Source organism: Euprymna scolopes, chromosome 30 (genome assembly GCF_053919585.1).
Source record: "Euprymna scolopes isolate OS-2025 chromosome 30, ASM5391958v1, whole genome shotgun sequence".
In the NCBI taxonomy this organism is placed as follows: Eukaryota; Metazoa; Mollusca; class Cephalopoda; order Sepiida; family Sepiolidae; genus Euprymna; species Euprymna scolopes.
Window position 1 is genome coordinate 43,755,889 of NC_136511.1, and position 14,725 is coordinate 43,770,613.

General features: G+C 33.3%; 1 protein-coding gene across 1 annotated transcript in view; it reads left to right on the forward strand.

Moving 5' to 3' along the window:
- Window positions 1-14,725, forward strand: part of LOC145254777 (DNA ligase 1-like) — a 288,066-nt gene that overhangs the window by 183,124 nt on the left and 90,217 nt on the right. The window contains exon 9 of the mRNA XM_080113551.1: window positions 300-401. Coding sequence (XP_079969677.1) covers window positions 300-401 — 102 coding nt within the window. The remainder of the gene's footprint in view (window positions 1-299; window positions 402-14,725) is intronic.

The following is a 14,725-nucleotide window of genomic DNA, read 5'->3' on the forward strand; positions in this document are numbered from 1 at the left end:
GGCAACGGTAGTCTATTTTCGGACGAACCTAGTTCTTATATGGAAATAGAATTCTATTTTCTTTTTTTTTCTTTTTTTTGCAAGTAAAATCCTTGTATTGTTTTGTCCAAGTTGTACTGTTAAACGTGAGTTTTTCTTTTAGTGCATATTCAATTGAAAAAGTATAAAATTTGATATTAAAGCTATTGGAAGCATCAGTAAAATGGTTTGAAAAAAGTAGTAATCGCAGAGGGGGGCGGGCACACGTTTTTGTAATTTTCTAAAAATGATTAAGAGTAAACGTTTTTTCACTTTTGCAGTGAAGCCGAAGATTCTGAGAAACTTATCAAAGATACTGAATATAATCCTGCTTCTTCGAAATATCATCCAGTTAAATCTGCTTGTTGGGCTGCAAAGGCAAAGTAAGTACTTTTTTTTTTTTTTTTTTACTTCATTGTCCAATTATGAATTTTCTTGTTTTTTTTTCTTTCACTTTCTTTCTCTCACTCTTTCTCGCTCTTTCTCTCCCTCCCTCTCTCTCTCTCTCTCTCTCTTTCTCTGTCTCTATCTCTCTCTCTTTCTTTTACACTCTATCCTTGTCTCTCCTATCTCTTGCTTTCTCTGTCTTTCTCTCTTTCTCTTTGTCTATCTTTTTTTTTTTTTAATTCAATTTTCACCCCAAACGAGGCACAGTGCCACTTTGGAGCAGGGGGCTACTATTAGGGAATTAATTAGCGGGGTCATTATGAAGGGAGAAGAGTAGAAAGATGTTTGTTAACATTACACTTGAACTTCTGCATATCATTGCAGTTGGGAAAGCAGAATCCCGGAAGGGAGTTCCAAAGACCCGCAGTTCTGGGGAAGAAACTATTGGAGTAAAAGGCTTTCTTGCACCTAGGGATCTCTACTGTAAAGGGATGAGACTTAGTAGCTTGTCGGGTTTGTCGGGGGTAGTTACGTCGGGGGAGGTACAAGTGTTTGCAGTTCGTCAGAGCATTCACCATTAAAGTATTTGTAGAACAGGCAGAGGGATGCAACATCTCGTCAATGGGACAGAGGCTGAAGGCTAGATAACAGTTCAGGACCTATCAGGTTGGCGACTCTTTTTTGAACCCTGTTCAGGAGCGAGAGACAAGCAGCAGATGCACCAGCCCAGATGTGACAACAGTACTCCATACATGGGCGAATGGTTGCCTTATAGAGGTATAGGATACTGGCAGGCGTAAGTAGTTTTCTAGCACGGTAGAGGGAGCCAACCTTCCTTGCAGCAGCCTTGGCAATGCTCTCAATGTATCTATTCCAGTTCATATTCCCTGTAAACGTTAGGCCGAGGAGTTTAAAAGAAGTACTTTCAGGCAATGTGTTCTTGGCCATTGCTATTGGTGGTAGAGAAGGTTTCTTGTAGTTATTGAAGGAAACAAGCTTAGTCTTAGCAGCATTGAATGTGACCAACCATTTTTGTCCCCATTCCACTACAGATTGGAGGTCATCCTCTAGTGTTTCTGCCATTTTCTTGGATATGTGTTCATTTGTTTTCCCCTCATATCTGTTATAGAGAGTGGTGTCATCGGCAAATATACCCATCTCCGAAACAATATTATCAGGGAGGTCGTTTATGAATATCAGGAATAATAGAGGTCCAAGGATAGACCCCTGAGGTACTCCTGCATTTATGTCATATTGTTTGGATGTATGTCTGTCTCTCTCTCTCTCCCTTTCTTGAGAGAGAGAGAGAGAGAGAGAAATTTCTGGTATAAATCCCCCCCCCCTCTCTCTGCTAGAAATTAGGTTACATAGATCTGAAGGAATTTTCACTAGAAATTAGCTTTCATAAAAGAGAGCGGAAATTTCCACCAGAAGTTAGGTTATATAGGAGAGAGAGAGAGAGAGAGAGGAAATTTCCACTAGAAATTAGTTTTACATAAAAAAGATCAGAAATTAAGTTAAGGTGTTGGAAAGAAGTGACATTTAAGGAGCTCTTGAATAAAATGTGACAAAAATCCTTTTAGGGTGGTGATGGCTTGTAATATTATAGTATACATGGAGAAAAATAATAGGATGATATGATGGATGTGTAATGTGGATCCTAAAGACAGTGTGATCCAAAAGTAGTACAAACCTAATCTTGTACAATGTGCTGCCCATTTCAAAGAAAGGGATAAAGAAAAAAAAATGGCTGCTCTTGCTATTTATGGACTGGTGATCACGTTAGGTAACGAGAGTTGGAGGAAATATGCAAATGAGATGCAGTCGGTTTTTCAAATAAAAAGCCTGTGTGTCAGAAAGAGAGAGAGAGAGAGAGAGAGAGAGAGAGAGAGAGAGAGAGAGAAGGTGTCTTTTTGGCAGAAGTAAGTTCTGACAGATGTGTGCTGAGGTTTGAGACTGAGAATTGCAAGAAGGAGAGCATAATGGTTGGGAATTTTTTCTTTGGACTTTACTTTCTAATATTACCAGCATATTTAACGGCAGACAGACTTAGATCTGCTGACCTTAGAAGATTAAATCTGGACAGTATAGAGAGATGTGTGCAGAAGAGATGACTTTGATGGTATGGTCACATTAAAAGAATGAATCAGCATTTATGTATTGTACGAACTGGATGTCGTTACTGTTGCATATTATGAACCAAATTTCTCAAGTATCTGATATGATGCTGATTCAGCCAATGAGAAAGCGATAACAGATGCTATTAGCCAATACGGGACAAAGCAGACGACTTTTGATAAATTGAAATTAAAAAAAAATTAACTTCTTTAATTTTAATCAGGCATTACAATGGTGCACACAGCAATGAATTTAATAAGCCTAGATAAAATATGGCATATGCTGGAGCAAGTTTTAACCCCTAGCCCCAAAACATTACTGTCCCTTCTCCCCCAGAAAAATAAAATGCGGCGAGCGACAAATATTTAATATTTATCTTCCCGAAATTGAGCAAATTAAATAGAGAGACGAGCTTCATTGTTAACTGTGAGATATTACGATTTATATGTGATATAAAAAGTTTTAAAAAGTTGTGAAGCGAGCGACCGCTTCTCTGAAAGAAGCCTTTTGTAGACACACAGAAAAAACGAACACACATACATACATACATTTTCGCTTTTATATTTATAGATAAAAATTGATAGAACATTAACTCTATAATAATAAAAATCTGCAAGAATTAAAATGTTGTATTTAATTGTACTTTATGACTGGGCTTTACTGGGCGTTCGTGCCACTTTAGATACATACTTTTGCAGTTTTAACAAAAAAGCTTCAATAATATCAGAGCGTCTCCATTTGCACAGAACATCTACAGAATGCCAACATCAATATATTACATATGAATGAATACTCTGTGGAATTTTCACAGGTCCCGCTAGTTAAGTATTAAAAATGTATGTCCGCAGGGTAAAGTCACTAAATACTGTATTGAGTTGATAACGATAAAATAATTCTGTGTAGGTGTTAAAAATGTTTTGTAATGTTTAATATTATTACATAATTTGTTATGTTAAATATTATTACATGATTTGTTATGTTAAATATTATTACATGATTTGTTATGTTAAATATTACCACATTAGGAGTTAAAATCTGTTGAGAAATATACATTTTTAGTGATAATTACATGCTTTAAATATCTATTCATTAGCTAACGAAAACATGTTTTCTGGCTTACGGTGTCTTGATGTAAATAGCGAACTGTGATCCGAAAATCATTTGGAAAACAAACAGGGCACCTTCTTTATTATTCTAGAAAAAGTACCTCATTTTGTTTTCCGTTTTGGATAACAGTGTTTTGCTTTTACATGAAAAAAAAAAGATGTAAGCACGAAAACCTATTTTCATTACTCGTTTGGTAGATAGTTAGTGTTTATACCTCAAATGACTTCTTATGTAATAAATAACAAAATAAAAACAAATTTCAAAATATTTAAAAAAAAAATAATTCCCAAGTTTTGCAAGATACATCCGTAGAAGGTCGGACAGGATGAGAACAGTAGTCCGAAGAATCCAAATAATACAAATAAGCAATCCTCATCTCAAAAATTCAGAAACATAAAAAACTTACACAGAATTATTTTCTCGTTATCCATTCAATATAGTGTTTAGTGACTTTATTGTCCACTGTTATGACGCTTGTCATAAAGTCTGAAATCAACGTGTTTGCATTGTTAGCATAAATTTTACACAGAAAAAGCTAGGTCTTTTTTTTAAATTCTGAAACTTCATTACTTATTCATAAAATATTATATAACATTATTTGTTTTTGTAAAACGTTCAAATTAACCTCACGAAATAATATTCCCAAAAATGCAAGTAAGCTCTTTCCATTCATAATACGAGGACGTTCCAAAAGTATTGCTTCCAATTTTTTTTTATTCCATCCAAATCGATTAGAGTGGATTGCAAATTGCATTGTTATGATGACTGAACTTATGCATTAATGACTTGAAAGCTTTATCTCTCTGTTGCAAATATTGACAGCGTGAAACTCTAAGAAATCAACCCCTGTTATGGATGTGTGTCAGGACCAGAAATTAAATTCCTGATAAAAGTGCATTGAAAGTTATGGTGCCTATGTAGAAAAATAAATTGTGGAGGATAAAGCTCATTTTAATGGTACAACTTTGTTTTATAAAAAAAAAAAGAAAAGATTTTACTTTTGTAACAACCTTTAGATGGTAAAGCGCATATGCACAGCCATCGTTCACGCTGGCAAAAGTGTATTGAGTATTTAGAAAAATAAATTCTGGAACTTTTTATCTGTGTCAGTACACTTCAAACCTCTTGGACCCACACGCTGACTGGTACCACTGTAAAGGAACAAACAAATAAAATATAAACAGGAAAGAAACAAAAATCCGAATCTGTATTTTTTTTAGTGTAAATGAAATGTCTTTATTCGTGGTTTCTCCAAAACAACAAATTCATTATATTTCGAAACTCTTTTTAACCTTGCAGTGAACATGTGTTAATAGCTCAGGCAAGAGACTTTTAAGCTGGTGTTGATACGACAGGGTTTTGTTAATCTTATGGCAGACAAAATGAACAGTAAAATAAAAAAGAGATGCAGGCATTGTTTGGAAAGTAACAGTAATAAATGCCTTTTGCTAAAACAGAAAAAAAACATATGTAACATCACATGGCCAATGAAACAAAAATAAAACAGGAAAGAAAAAAGCAACAAAAATAAAACAGGAAAGAAACAAAAATAAAACAGAAAAGAAACAAAAATAAAACAGGAAAGAAACAAAAATAAAACAGGAAAGAAACAAAAATAAAACAGAAAAGAAACAAAAATAAAACAGAAAAGAAACAAAAATAAAACAGGAAAGAAACAAAAATAAAACAGAAAAGAAACAAAAATAAAACAGGAAAGAAACAAAAATAAAATGGGAAATGAAAAAAGCAACAAAAATAAAACAGAAAGAAACAAAAATAAAACAGGAAAGAAACAAAAATAAAACAGGAAACAAAAATAAAACAGGAAACAAAAATAAAACAGGAAACAAAAATAAAACAGAAAGAAACAAAAATAAAACGAGAAAGAAACAAAAATAAAACAGAAAGAAACAAAAATAAAACAGAAAGAAACAAAAATAAAACAGAAAGAAACAAAAATAAAACAGGAAACAAAAATAAAACAAAAGAAACAAAAATAAAACAGGAAACAAACAAAAATAAAACGAGAAACAAACAAAAATAAAACAGGAAAGAAAAAGCAACAAAGATAAAACAGGAAAGAAACAAAAATAAAACGGGAAAGAAACAAAAATAAAAAAGGAAAGAAACAAAAATAAAACGGGGAAAGAAACAAAAATAAAACGGGGAAAGAAACAAAAATAAAACGGGGAAAGAAACAAAAATAAAATGGGAAACAAACAAAAATAAAATGGGAAACAAACAAAAATAAAACAGGAAAGAAAAAAGCAACAAAAATAAAACAGGAAAGGAAATTAAAACAGGAAAGAAACAAAAATAAAATGGGAAAGAAAAAAGAAACCAAAATAAAACAGGAAACAAATGAAAGGGAAAAAAAAAAAAAAAATTCCACTCTGCATTTTTTTAAAAGTGCAAATTAAATGCATTTATTTGTGGTTGCTCGAAAACAACTCATTTCATTATATTTCAAAAATCCTTTCACACACAAATGTGTTTTCCAAACGTTTCTGTCTCTTTGCCATCTGATGCTTTCCACCCTCGTGTGTTTACACGTCCATCTTCCCTGGAGCACACTTTGCTTCTCCTTCAACCACGTGGAATGTCTTTCCCTCCTGTGCTTTGACGCAAGTTTGCATACACTTGCTAATTTGCATACATGCTTTTACGACTGCTACTGCTAATATTTTTGCTAGTCAGCTCTCCTTTGCCCACTGATTTTCTCACATACGCATATGAAAGATATTAGCAAATTATTATTATAGCCGAGTTAAAATTTGCTGGTTATGACATCAAATGATACATCACTTTATGATGGTTAGTTATAAATTGCAAAAAAAAAAAAAGTGTTCATGTTGGTTAAAACATGTGAAAATAGGGGGAAAAAATGTGAAAAAAACAAAACAATCCGAGTATAGAAGGTCCAGAGTACATGAAGACTCACTGAATGGTGAATCCAAAAAGCGAAGAAAAAAAAAAAACAAAAAAAAAAACCAACAAATAATCAGGAGTTCAAAGTCAGCAGAACGTGCACGTGAGTTGTAGAGTGAAAAACAACCAAAACTGTCAAAAACTTTCCCGACTCTTTATCTGTGCCTAAATCAAAACGTAGATTCCATGAACAAAGCTTCTTTCTTAAAACTGCATGCCTGTGGAACTCTGTTCCGTCTACCTGCTTCCTTCCTGACTACAACTTGGATGTCTTCAAGTCCAGCATAAACAAATTCCTGATGAATCGCTCCCTTAAGTAGACACTCTAAATATCCACACTAACGTACTGTACTTACAATAACCCTTATCCCTGAGTGGCTTCCGAGCCTTGATAAGTGTGACCACCTTGTAAAAAAAAAAAAAAAAACAGATTGAAAAAGAAATTGAATGTATAATTTGCTAATATCTTTCTTTCCTCTAAAGAGAAGAATAGCATTCTTTGAAATTCTGCGGAATAAAGATATTTAGAAAATTGTTTTTGGAGTATTCTGTTGAACAATAAATTTACAGTCTTGATTTCTTTTCAACATATATATATATATATATATATATAGACACACACACACAGACATAATGTTCAGTAGAGAATTGGTTCTGTGAAATCTGCATGAATTAAAATATATTTAAGTGTAGTTTATGCCTGAGCAAGCCAACCTCCCCCCACCTAGTAAAATATAAAGTTATGTATTGTTTGTTTTATATTTGGTGATAATGAGGCAAACAACTTAACAATCATGTAATGATGATAAAAATAAAATAAAAAATATGAATCGGCATTGAAAGCAACATAAATAATTTTTGCTTCTTTGTTGATTTACAAAGGATGAAAGAAAACAAAAATCTTGCAAGATTTATTGGCTCTGATTTTCCCAGCCTTTCCTTTCCTTTTCCTCTTCCCCCTCACCTCCTCCATCATTATGTCTGCTCTTTATATTTGACAAGAAAACAAATGATTTCACTTTTCTCTGCAAAGCTAATTTAGTTCAGTCTGACAGCTGTCGTCTAATCAAAGGAAACGCTCGATTATTTACTGAACTGCTTTTTGTTCTTTTTGCTTATTACTTTGTGCTTATTGCTTTTTGAATATTTATTGCTTTTTGAATATTTGGAGGAAGCAAAAGTAATGATGTCACAATAAGAACTCTTGTTATTTTCCTCTACAAGCATTATCATATAAGTTTCTCATTCATATATATATATATATATATATATATATATATATATATATATATATATATATAATTCAGAATAGAGAAATACAATAAATCTACTGGTGTGCAAATCCAGTGATTATCTGTCTTAAAAAATATTATTGGATGCAATATTTTATATAAGACAATCCCAGCTAAATAAAATTGCTCAATATACTAGATAGAGCAAATAACTCATAATTTAGGAATTTAAAATTTATGATTTGAAAAAGTTAAATTTCAGAAATAGAAATTTTATTGTATGCAAGACAATGCAGTATAGTAAAATATATTTCCTTAACCGATGAGTTTTCGATGTTTGTACATCTCCTCGGAGGAAAAAATATTAGCAAATATTATAAAAGGTTTGCACCTAATTTGCTAAAGGTATAAACATAGAAAATTAAATTAGTTTTTCTATGTAGCTAAAATGATTTAAAAACTTTAAAAACATTTAATTTTATTTTCTATCTTTATTATCTTTAGCAAATCAGGTGCAAACCTTTTATAATATTTGCTAATTTTTTTCCTCCGAGGAGATGTACAAACATCGAAAACTCATGGGTTAAGGAAATATATTTTACTATAATACTGTATTCTTTGTCTTGCATACAATAAAATTTCTATATTTGAAATTTTACTTTTTGAAATTACAAATTTAAATTCCTAAATTATTATTATATACATATATATACATTATTCGCGCATATTTTATTGAAGAGGATCTTCGTTCTTCTTTTTATGATCTTTCTTTCGAATTTTTCTTGTTTTCGTACAAGTATTTTTGTTGTGGGATCCAAAGTTCTTATAAAGTCCCCTAGTTTACCGAACGTTTTCGGTCTCGATTGACCATCGTCAGGGTTGTTCTTCCTGTGCATCCTACTTATTGATTGATTTGTTCTCTGTCGTTTTACTTACTAATTTACTGTGTGTAGTTTCGCCTAAAAAAATTCAAATTAGGCGAAACTACACATAGTAAATTAGTAATAAAAACAGTAAAACGACCGAGAACAAATCAATCAATAATTAGGATGCACAGGAAGAACAACCCTGACGATGGTCAATCGAGACCGAAAACGTTCGGTAAACTAGGGGACTATAAGAACTTTGGATCCCACAACAAAAATACTTGTATGAAAACAAGAAAGATTCGAAAGAAAGATCATAAAAAGAAGAACGAAGATCCTCTTCAATAAAATATGCGCGAATAATGAAATTCTGCCTAAATATATATATATATATATATATATATATATAGCACACTCATATGGAAGCATAGATTCTTGCCTGGCCAGTACCAGATGGGTGATCATTTTGGAAGGCTAGGCACTATATGTACGCACTGAGTTGTAGAAATTTTCGGGTTGATATCTGAGGGCGCATTAATTCACTGTGAAAGATGCACCCTCAGTCTTCGTTAAAACATTTATCTAGGAGAAGGAAAACTGATGTAAAAACCTGCAGTCTATTGCATGCTCTATCTTGTGACAGCCATTGCACCGACAAAGATTAGCAGTAATACCAGAAAGTGTGGTTGGTGCTACACAAAACCTTCACCACTATAAACAAATCATCTGTGTGGATTTACGAACAACTTAGTTGCTGTGGCAGAACCTCATATGTTGAAATTGACGGCCGAGTCCATTTTTTTTATATATATGTATATACACACATATAATAAAAAAATCCTGAATAACAAGAAGTATTATGTAGATATGACCTTCCTAGATTTTAAAATTAGATATTCCGACCACAAAAGCACATTCAATAATAAAATAAAAATCTTATACTAAAAACAGTGCCAGTGATCTGTTACTGGAAACACTAGGCACTAGTCAACTAAAAAACAAGATAGGCCAGTAGATGTAGAAATGTGGAGGACACATGTAGAGTATGTATAAATGAGAAATTTGACAGTGTAAACTTTAAGGACCTCCAAAACTTATTAAACTGTAAAAGAGAAATAGCAAACCACTGTATACACAAAATAAACCTTGCTTTAGGATAACATGAAAAAAATAAAAATTATTAATGGTAATACAAATCCAAGTATTCAAGATCTTCCTAAGGTCGTGGAAGATAGAGACCTGTGGAGAGAAAGAGTCAATTTGGTCCGGGAAACCCGCCCGATACGATGATGATACGATTTATATAATATTCTTCTTGTTCCTTCATTATGTTGCAGACTAGAACTCTCATATGTTCACTGTTGATGACTAGGCGGAGAAAGGAAGAAGATAGTTGGTGTGTCACAACTGTGCAAATCTGAGCCTCGTCTGTCCATTTGTTAATGAATTTAACTAAGAAATAAATTATCCTTTTATTTGAAACAAGCAAACAAACAAAAATACTATTTGATATCAAGGGAGGTAATTCTTGTGCTGTCGAGGGCTGAATACTTCAGTTGAATGGTTCCTTTTGCTTTCAACACTTGTTGTATCAAACAACTAACATGTTCATTCAAGTGATTGCACAACACTATCTCATGTGGCGGATCTGATGTATGGTATGATGTGAATGCCATTGTCTGTTTCTAGTCAGAACACTGAATGATGGATTAACATCGCCATAGAGAATTTTCTGCTGTCCGTAGATCAGATTGTTTTAATCAACAACCTAAGGAAGACATACGAACTCAAAGTGCTGCAGATTAGGACCTTATGAATGACGCGGTTACATTAGCTAGTTTGCATAACTAAGTAAAAAACAAAAAACAATTAATATTTAAAACTAAGTTATGGAAATAATAAAAAGGAAATATTTGAAACAATGGAAATCAAATAACATCTGTTATTATTTCATGGCAAATAAGTACTTGTCTGAGTTTCAGTCTATAGTTCCCGCCTCCCAAACTTTCACAAAAAAAAAAACACTTGTCTAGCTACAACCACTATCAAAAATTTCCCTCACTCATTATTTGTACCTAAATATAAGCGCAAATTCCATGAACAAAGCTGCTTTCCTAGAACTACATGTCTGAGGAACTCTGTTCCTCTGACCTGCTTTCCAGCTGACTACAATATGGTCATCTTCCAGCCCAATGTAAACCAAGTTTTTGTTGAGCTGCCCCACTAAATAATCCATTTCTACTACATTTCCATCAGTAAATATTAATATGCTGTTGTTTCCGTGATTACCATACACTCAGTAACCTTTGTCCTTGAGTGACTTTTGAGCTTTGATAAGTGGTAACTTCTATAAAAAAAAAAGTATTACTGGGCTAGTTAGACTGAAGGAGTAAATTAAAGATTGTTTCTTACAATGTGATTTCATTATTTTTATTGAACTATGTAGCATAATATTACTTTCTTAGTATTTATTAATTTATATTATTTGGGTCTGTTAATAAACTCATATTTGCTGCATGATATGTGTGTTTTTTTTCTGTCCAAAAAAATTAATTTTTTGTGCTATCCAGAAAAATAGCAGCTTTTGTTAAAACATTTGTTGATTAAATATATTTCTCATTGCGTGAAATTTCCACTGGTCATGCTTGTTATGTAATAATACAGGAGTTTGTAACATCGGACTGCAAGAGGTCAGACCGATTTTTAAATTATTGTTATTAATTTAATCGTTCAAAAACCTATTTAGCTTATAACATTTCTCTAAACATTTCTTTATAGTTTATATTTATATGAATATTTATTTCAACTAGAATTTAATTTCAAACAACTGATTTTTCATAGCCTAGCAAGGTTATCTGGCATTGTTCAATATTGCTTATGGTACAGTTATAAATATTTGCTTCTGAAGGAACTAAAACTGCAAGAAATCACCACCACCACCACAAAAAAAGATTGCATTATTCGCAACTGAGCGCGTTAATGATTGTGAACAGTCAAGGCGGATAAAAATAAACTGAATTGGGAGATCACTAAGTAGACCTCCACTAGAAAAGTGCAGAGATTACTGGAGTCTAGAGGAGACTTACATTCAGTGAGAACTCAATTGTAAGCAGCTGTTGTGATAACAAAAATGATTTGTAATGGTTATCGAAAAAGTTGAAGAATACTGAAACTCCAGAGATAGTTGCGTATCACACAAACTTGTGTGAGAACTTCTAGAGTGTACGAAATTGTAATAATAATAAAAATAATAATAACCCATAAAGAATAATGAAAAATAGTAATAATCCATAAAGAATAATAAAAAATAGTAATAACCCATAAAGAATAATGAACTGAAAAGAAGTCAATTTAATTCTAATATTATTTGCCCTTGAATACTTAATGTATTGGAAAAATATGAGAACGTCAATTTTGTAATTTGTTGGGTACTAATTTTCCTGGCAATTCATTTTTGAATTATAAACACCTCCAGCCCAGATTACGGCTTTTTTTTGTGTGTGGTACATTGAATTTTTTTATTTTCACCTCTTCCTCATATTTGCCATTTTTTTAAAAAATTTACTTTTCTTTTTCCACATTTATTTTTTTTATTTCATTTTGCTTCCTTTTTTCCTTCCTTCCAATTTTCTCTTTTCCTCAATTTTTCTCTTTCCCTCCATTTTTTCCTTCCCTCCATTTTTTCCTTCCCTCCATTTTTTCCTTCCCTCCATTTTTTCCTTCCCTCCATTATTTCCTTCCCTCCATTATTTCCTTCCCTCTGTTATTTCCTTCCCTCCGTTATTTCCTTCCCTCCGTTATTTCCTTCTCTCCATTATTTCCTTCTCTCCGTTATTTCCTTCCCTCCGTTATTTCCTTCTCTCCATTATTTCCTTCTCTCCATTATTTCCTTCTCTCCATTATTTCCTTCTCTCCATTATTTCCTTCCCTCCATTTTTTCCTTCCCTCCATTTTTTCCATCCCTCCATTTTTTCCATCCCTCCATTTTTTTCATCCCTCCATTTTTTCCTTCCCTCCATTTTTTCCTTCCCTCCATTTTTTCCTTCCCTCCATTTTTTCCTTCCCTCCATTTTTTCCTTCCCTCCATTTTTTTTCCTTCCCCCCATTTTTTCCTTCCCCCCATTTTTTTTCCTTCCCCCCATTTTTTCTCCTTCCCCCCATTTTTTCCTTCCCCCCCATTTTTTTTCCTTCCCCCATTTTTTTTCTTTCCCCCCATTTTTTTTCCTTCCCCCCATTTTTTTTCTTTCCCCCCATTTTTTTTCTTTCCCCCATTTTTTCCTTCCCCACATTTTTTCCTTCCCCCCATTTTTTTTCCTTCCCCCATTTTTTTTCTTTCCCTCCATTTTTTTTCTTTCCCTCCATTTTTTTTCCTTCCCCCCATTTTTTTTCCTTCCCCCCATTTTTTCCTTCCCCCCATTTTTTTTCCTTCCCCCATTTTTTTTCTTTCCCTCCATTTTTTTTCTTTCCCTCCATTTTTTTTCTTTCCCTCCATTTTTTTTCCTTCCCTCCATTTTTTTTCCTTCCCCCCATTTTTTCCTTCCCCCCATTTTTTTTCCTTCCCCCCATTTTTTTTCCTTCCCCCCATTTTTTTTCTTTCCCCTCCATTTTTTTTCCTTCCCCCCATTTTTTTTCCTTCCCCCCATTTTTTCCTTCCCCCCATTTCCCCCCCCCATTTTTTTTCCTTCCCCCCATTTTTTCCTTCCCCCCATTTTTTTTCCTTCCCCCCATTTTTTTTCTTTTCCCCCATTTTTTTTCTTTCCCTCCATTTTTTTTCTTTCCCTCCATTTTTTTTTTTCCCTCCATTTTTTTTCTTTCCCTCCATTTTTTTTTCTTTCCCTCCATTTTTTACCTTCCCTCCATTTTTTACCTTCCCTCCATTTTTTACCTTCCCTCCTTTTTTTTCCTTCCCTCCTTTTTTTCCCTTCCCTCCTTTTTTTCCCTTCCCTCCATTTTTTGCCTTCTCTCAATTTTTTCCTTTCCTCCATTTTTCCTTCCCTCCATTTTTCCTTCCCTCTATTTTTTTCCTTCCCTCTATTTTTTTTCCTTCCCTCTATTTTTTTTCCTTCCCTCTATTTTTTCCTTCCCTCTATTTTTTTCCTTCCCTCTGTTTTTTCTTTTCCTCCACTTTTTTTCCTTTTCCTTCATTTTCTTCCTTTCCTCTATTTTATCCCTTTCCTCTATTTTATCCCTTTCCCTCCATTATTTTTTCCTCTCTCTTTATTTTTGTCTGTAATCTTTAGTTAGACAAGATTGCACATTGGCATAAACATGCTCGTCCTGTCTCATGGCAAAATGGACCAGAAGATTGGCTACGGGGCCAATAAATTCCTTTTACCCATTTTTTTTCTTTTTTCTTTTTTATTTTTCAAGAAAACTCCCCTATAGCCTTCACTACTGCTGAAGAACTCCATCTAACTCCTGCAATGTAACCCTCTAGAATATGAGCAGGCTAACAGGTGGTCCACCTTACCCAAGGGTTACCTGTAATTTCCAGAGTTATGCATACCCACATACTTATTCCTTTCCTTTCTTTCCCTTTGCTTTTCTTTTTTCCTTTCGTTGTCCATTCCTTCCTTTTCTTGCTTGCTTTTTTCTTTTTTTTCCTTCCATTGTGCTTTTCTTGTTATCTTTTTCTCCCTTTCTCCTTTTTTCCTTCTCATCCTTTTTTTTATTTCCTTTGTTCTTTCCTTCCTTTTTTCCTTCTATTGTTATTCCCTTCCTTTTTACCTTTCCTTTTCTTTTTTTTCCTAAACAAAAATTAACTTCGTCCTCACACTCTTACTTTTCTCACCTTTTTTCTTTTTTTTTCATCTTTCTTTTAAAGTGAAATTTTTCCTTATTTTTTCTACTCTCTTCTTTCCTTCCATTAATTTTAGACTCTCTCTTTTTCTCTCACGTTACCCCTCCCCCATCATTATATTCATACCCCCCCTCCTTCCTGACCAGAACAGATTCAAAACAAAGAATTTGTTTTTTATTTACTCAAAACCTCTTCAATCTGTCCTAAATTTCCGTATTTGGTTCATTCTATTTTGATTCAGCCTCCCCAATCCATCCCCAATTTTCAGC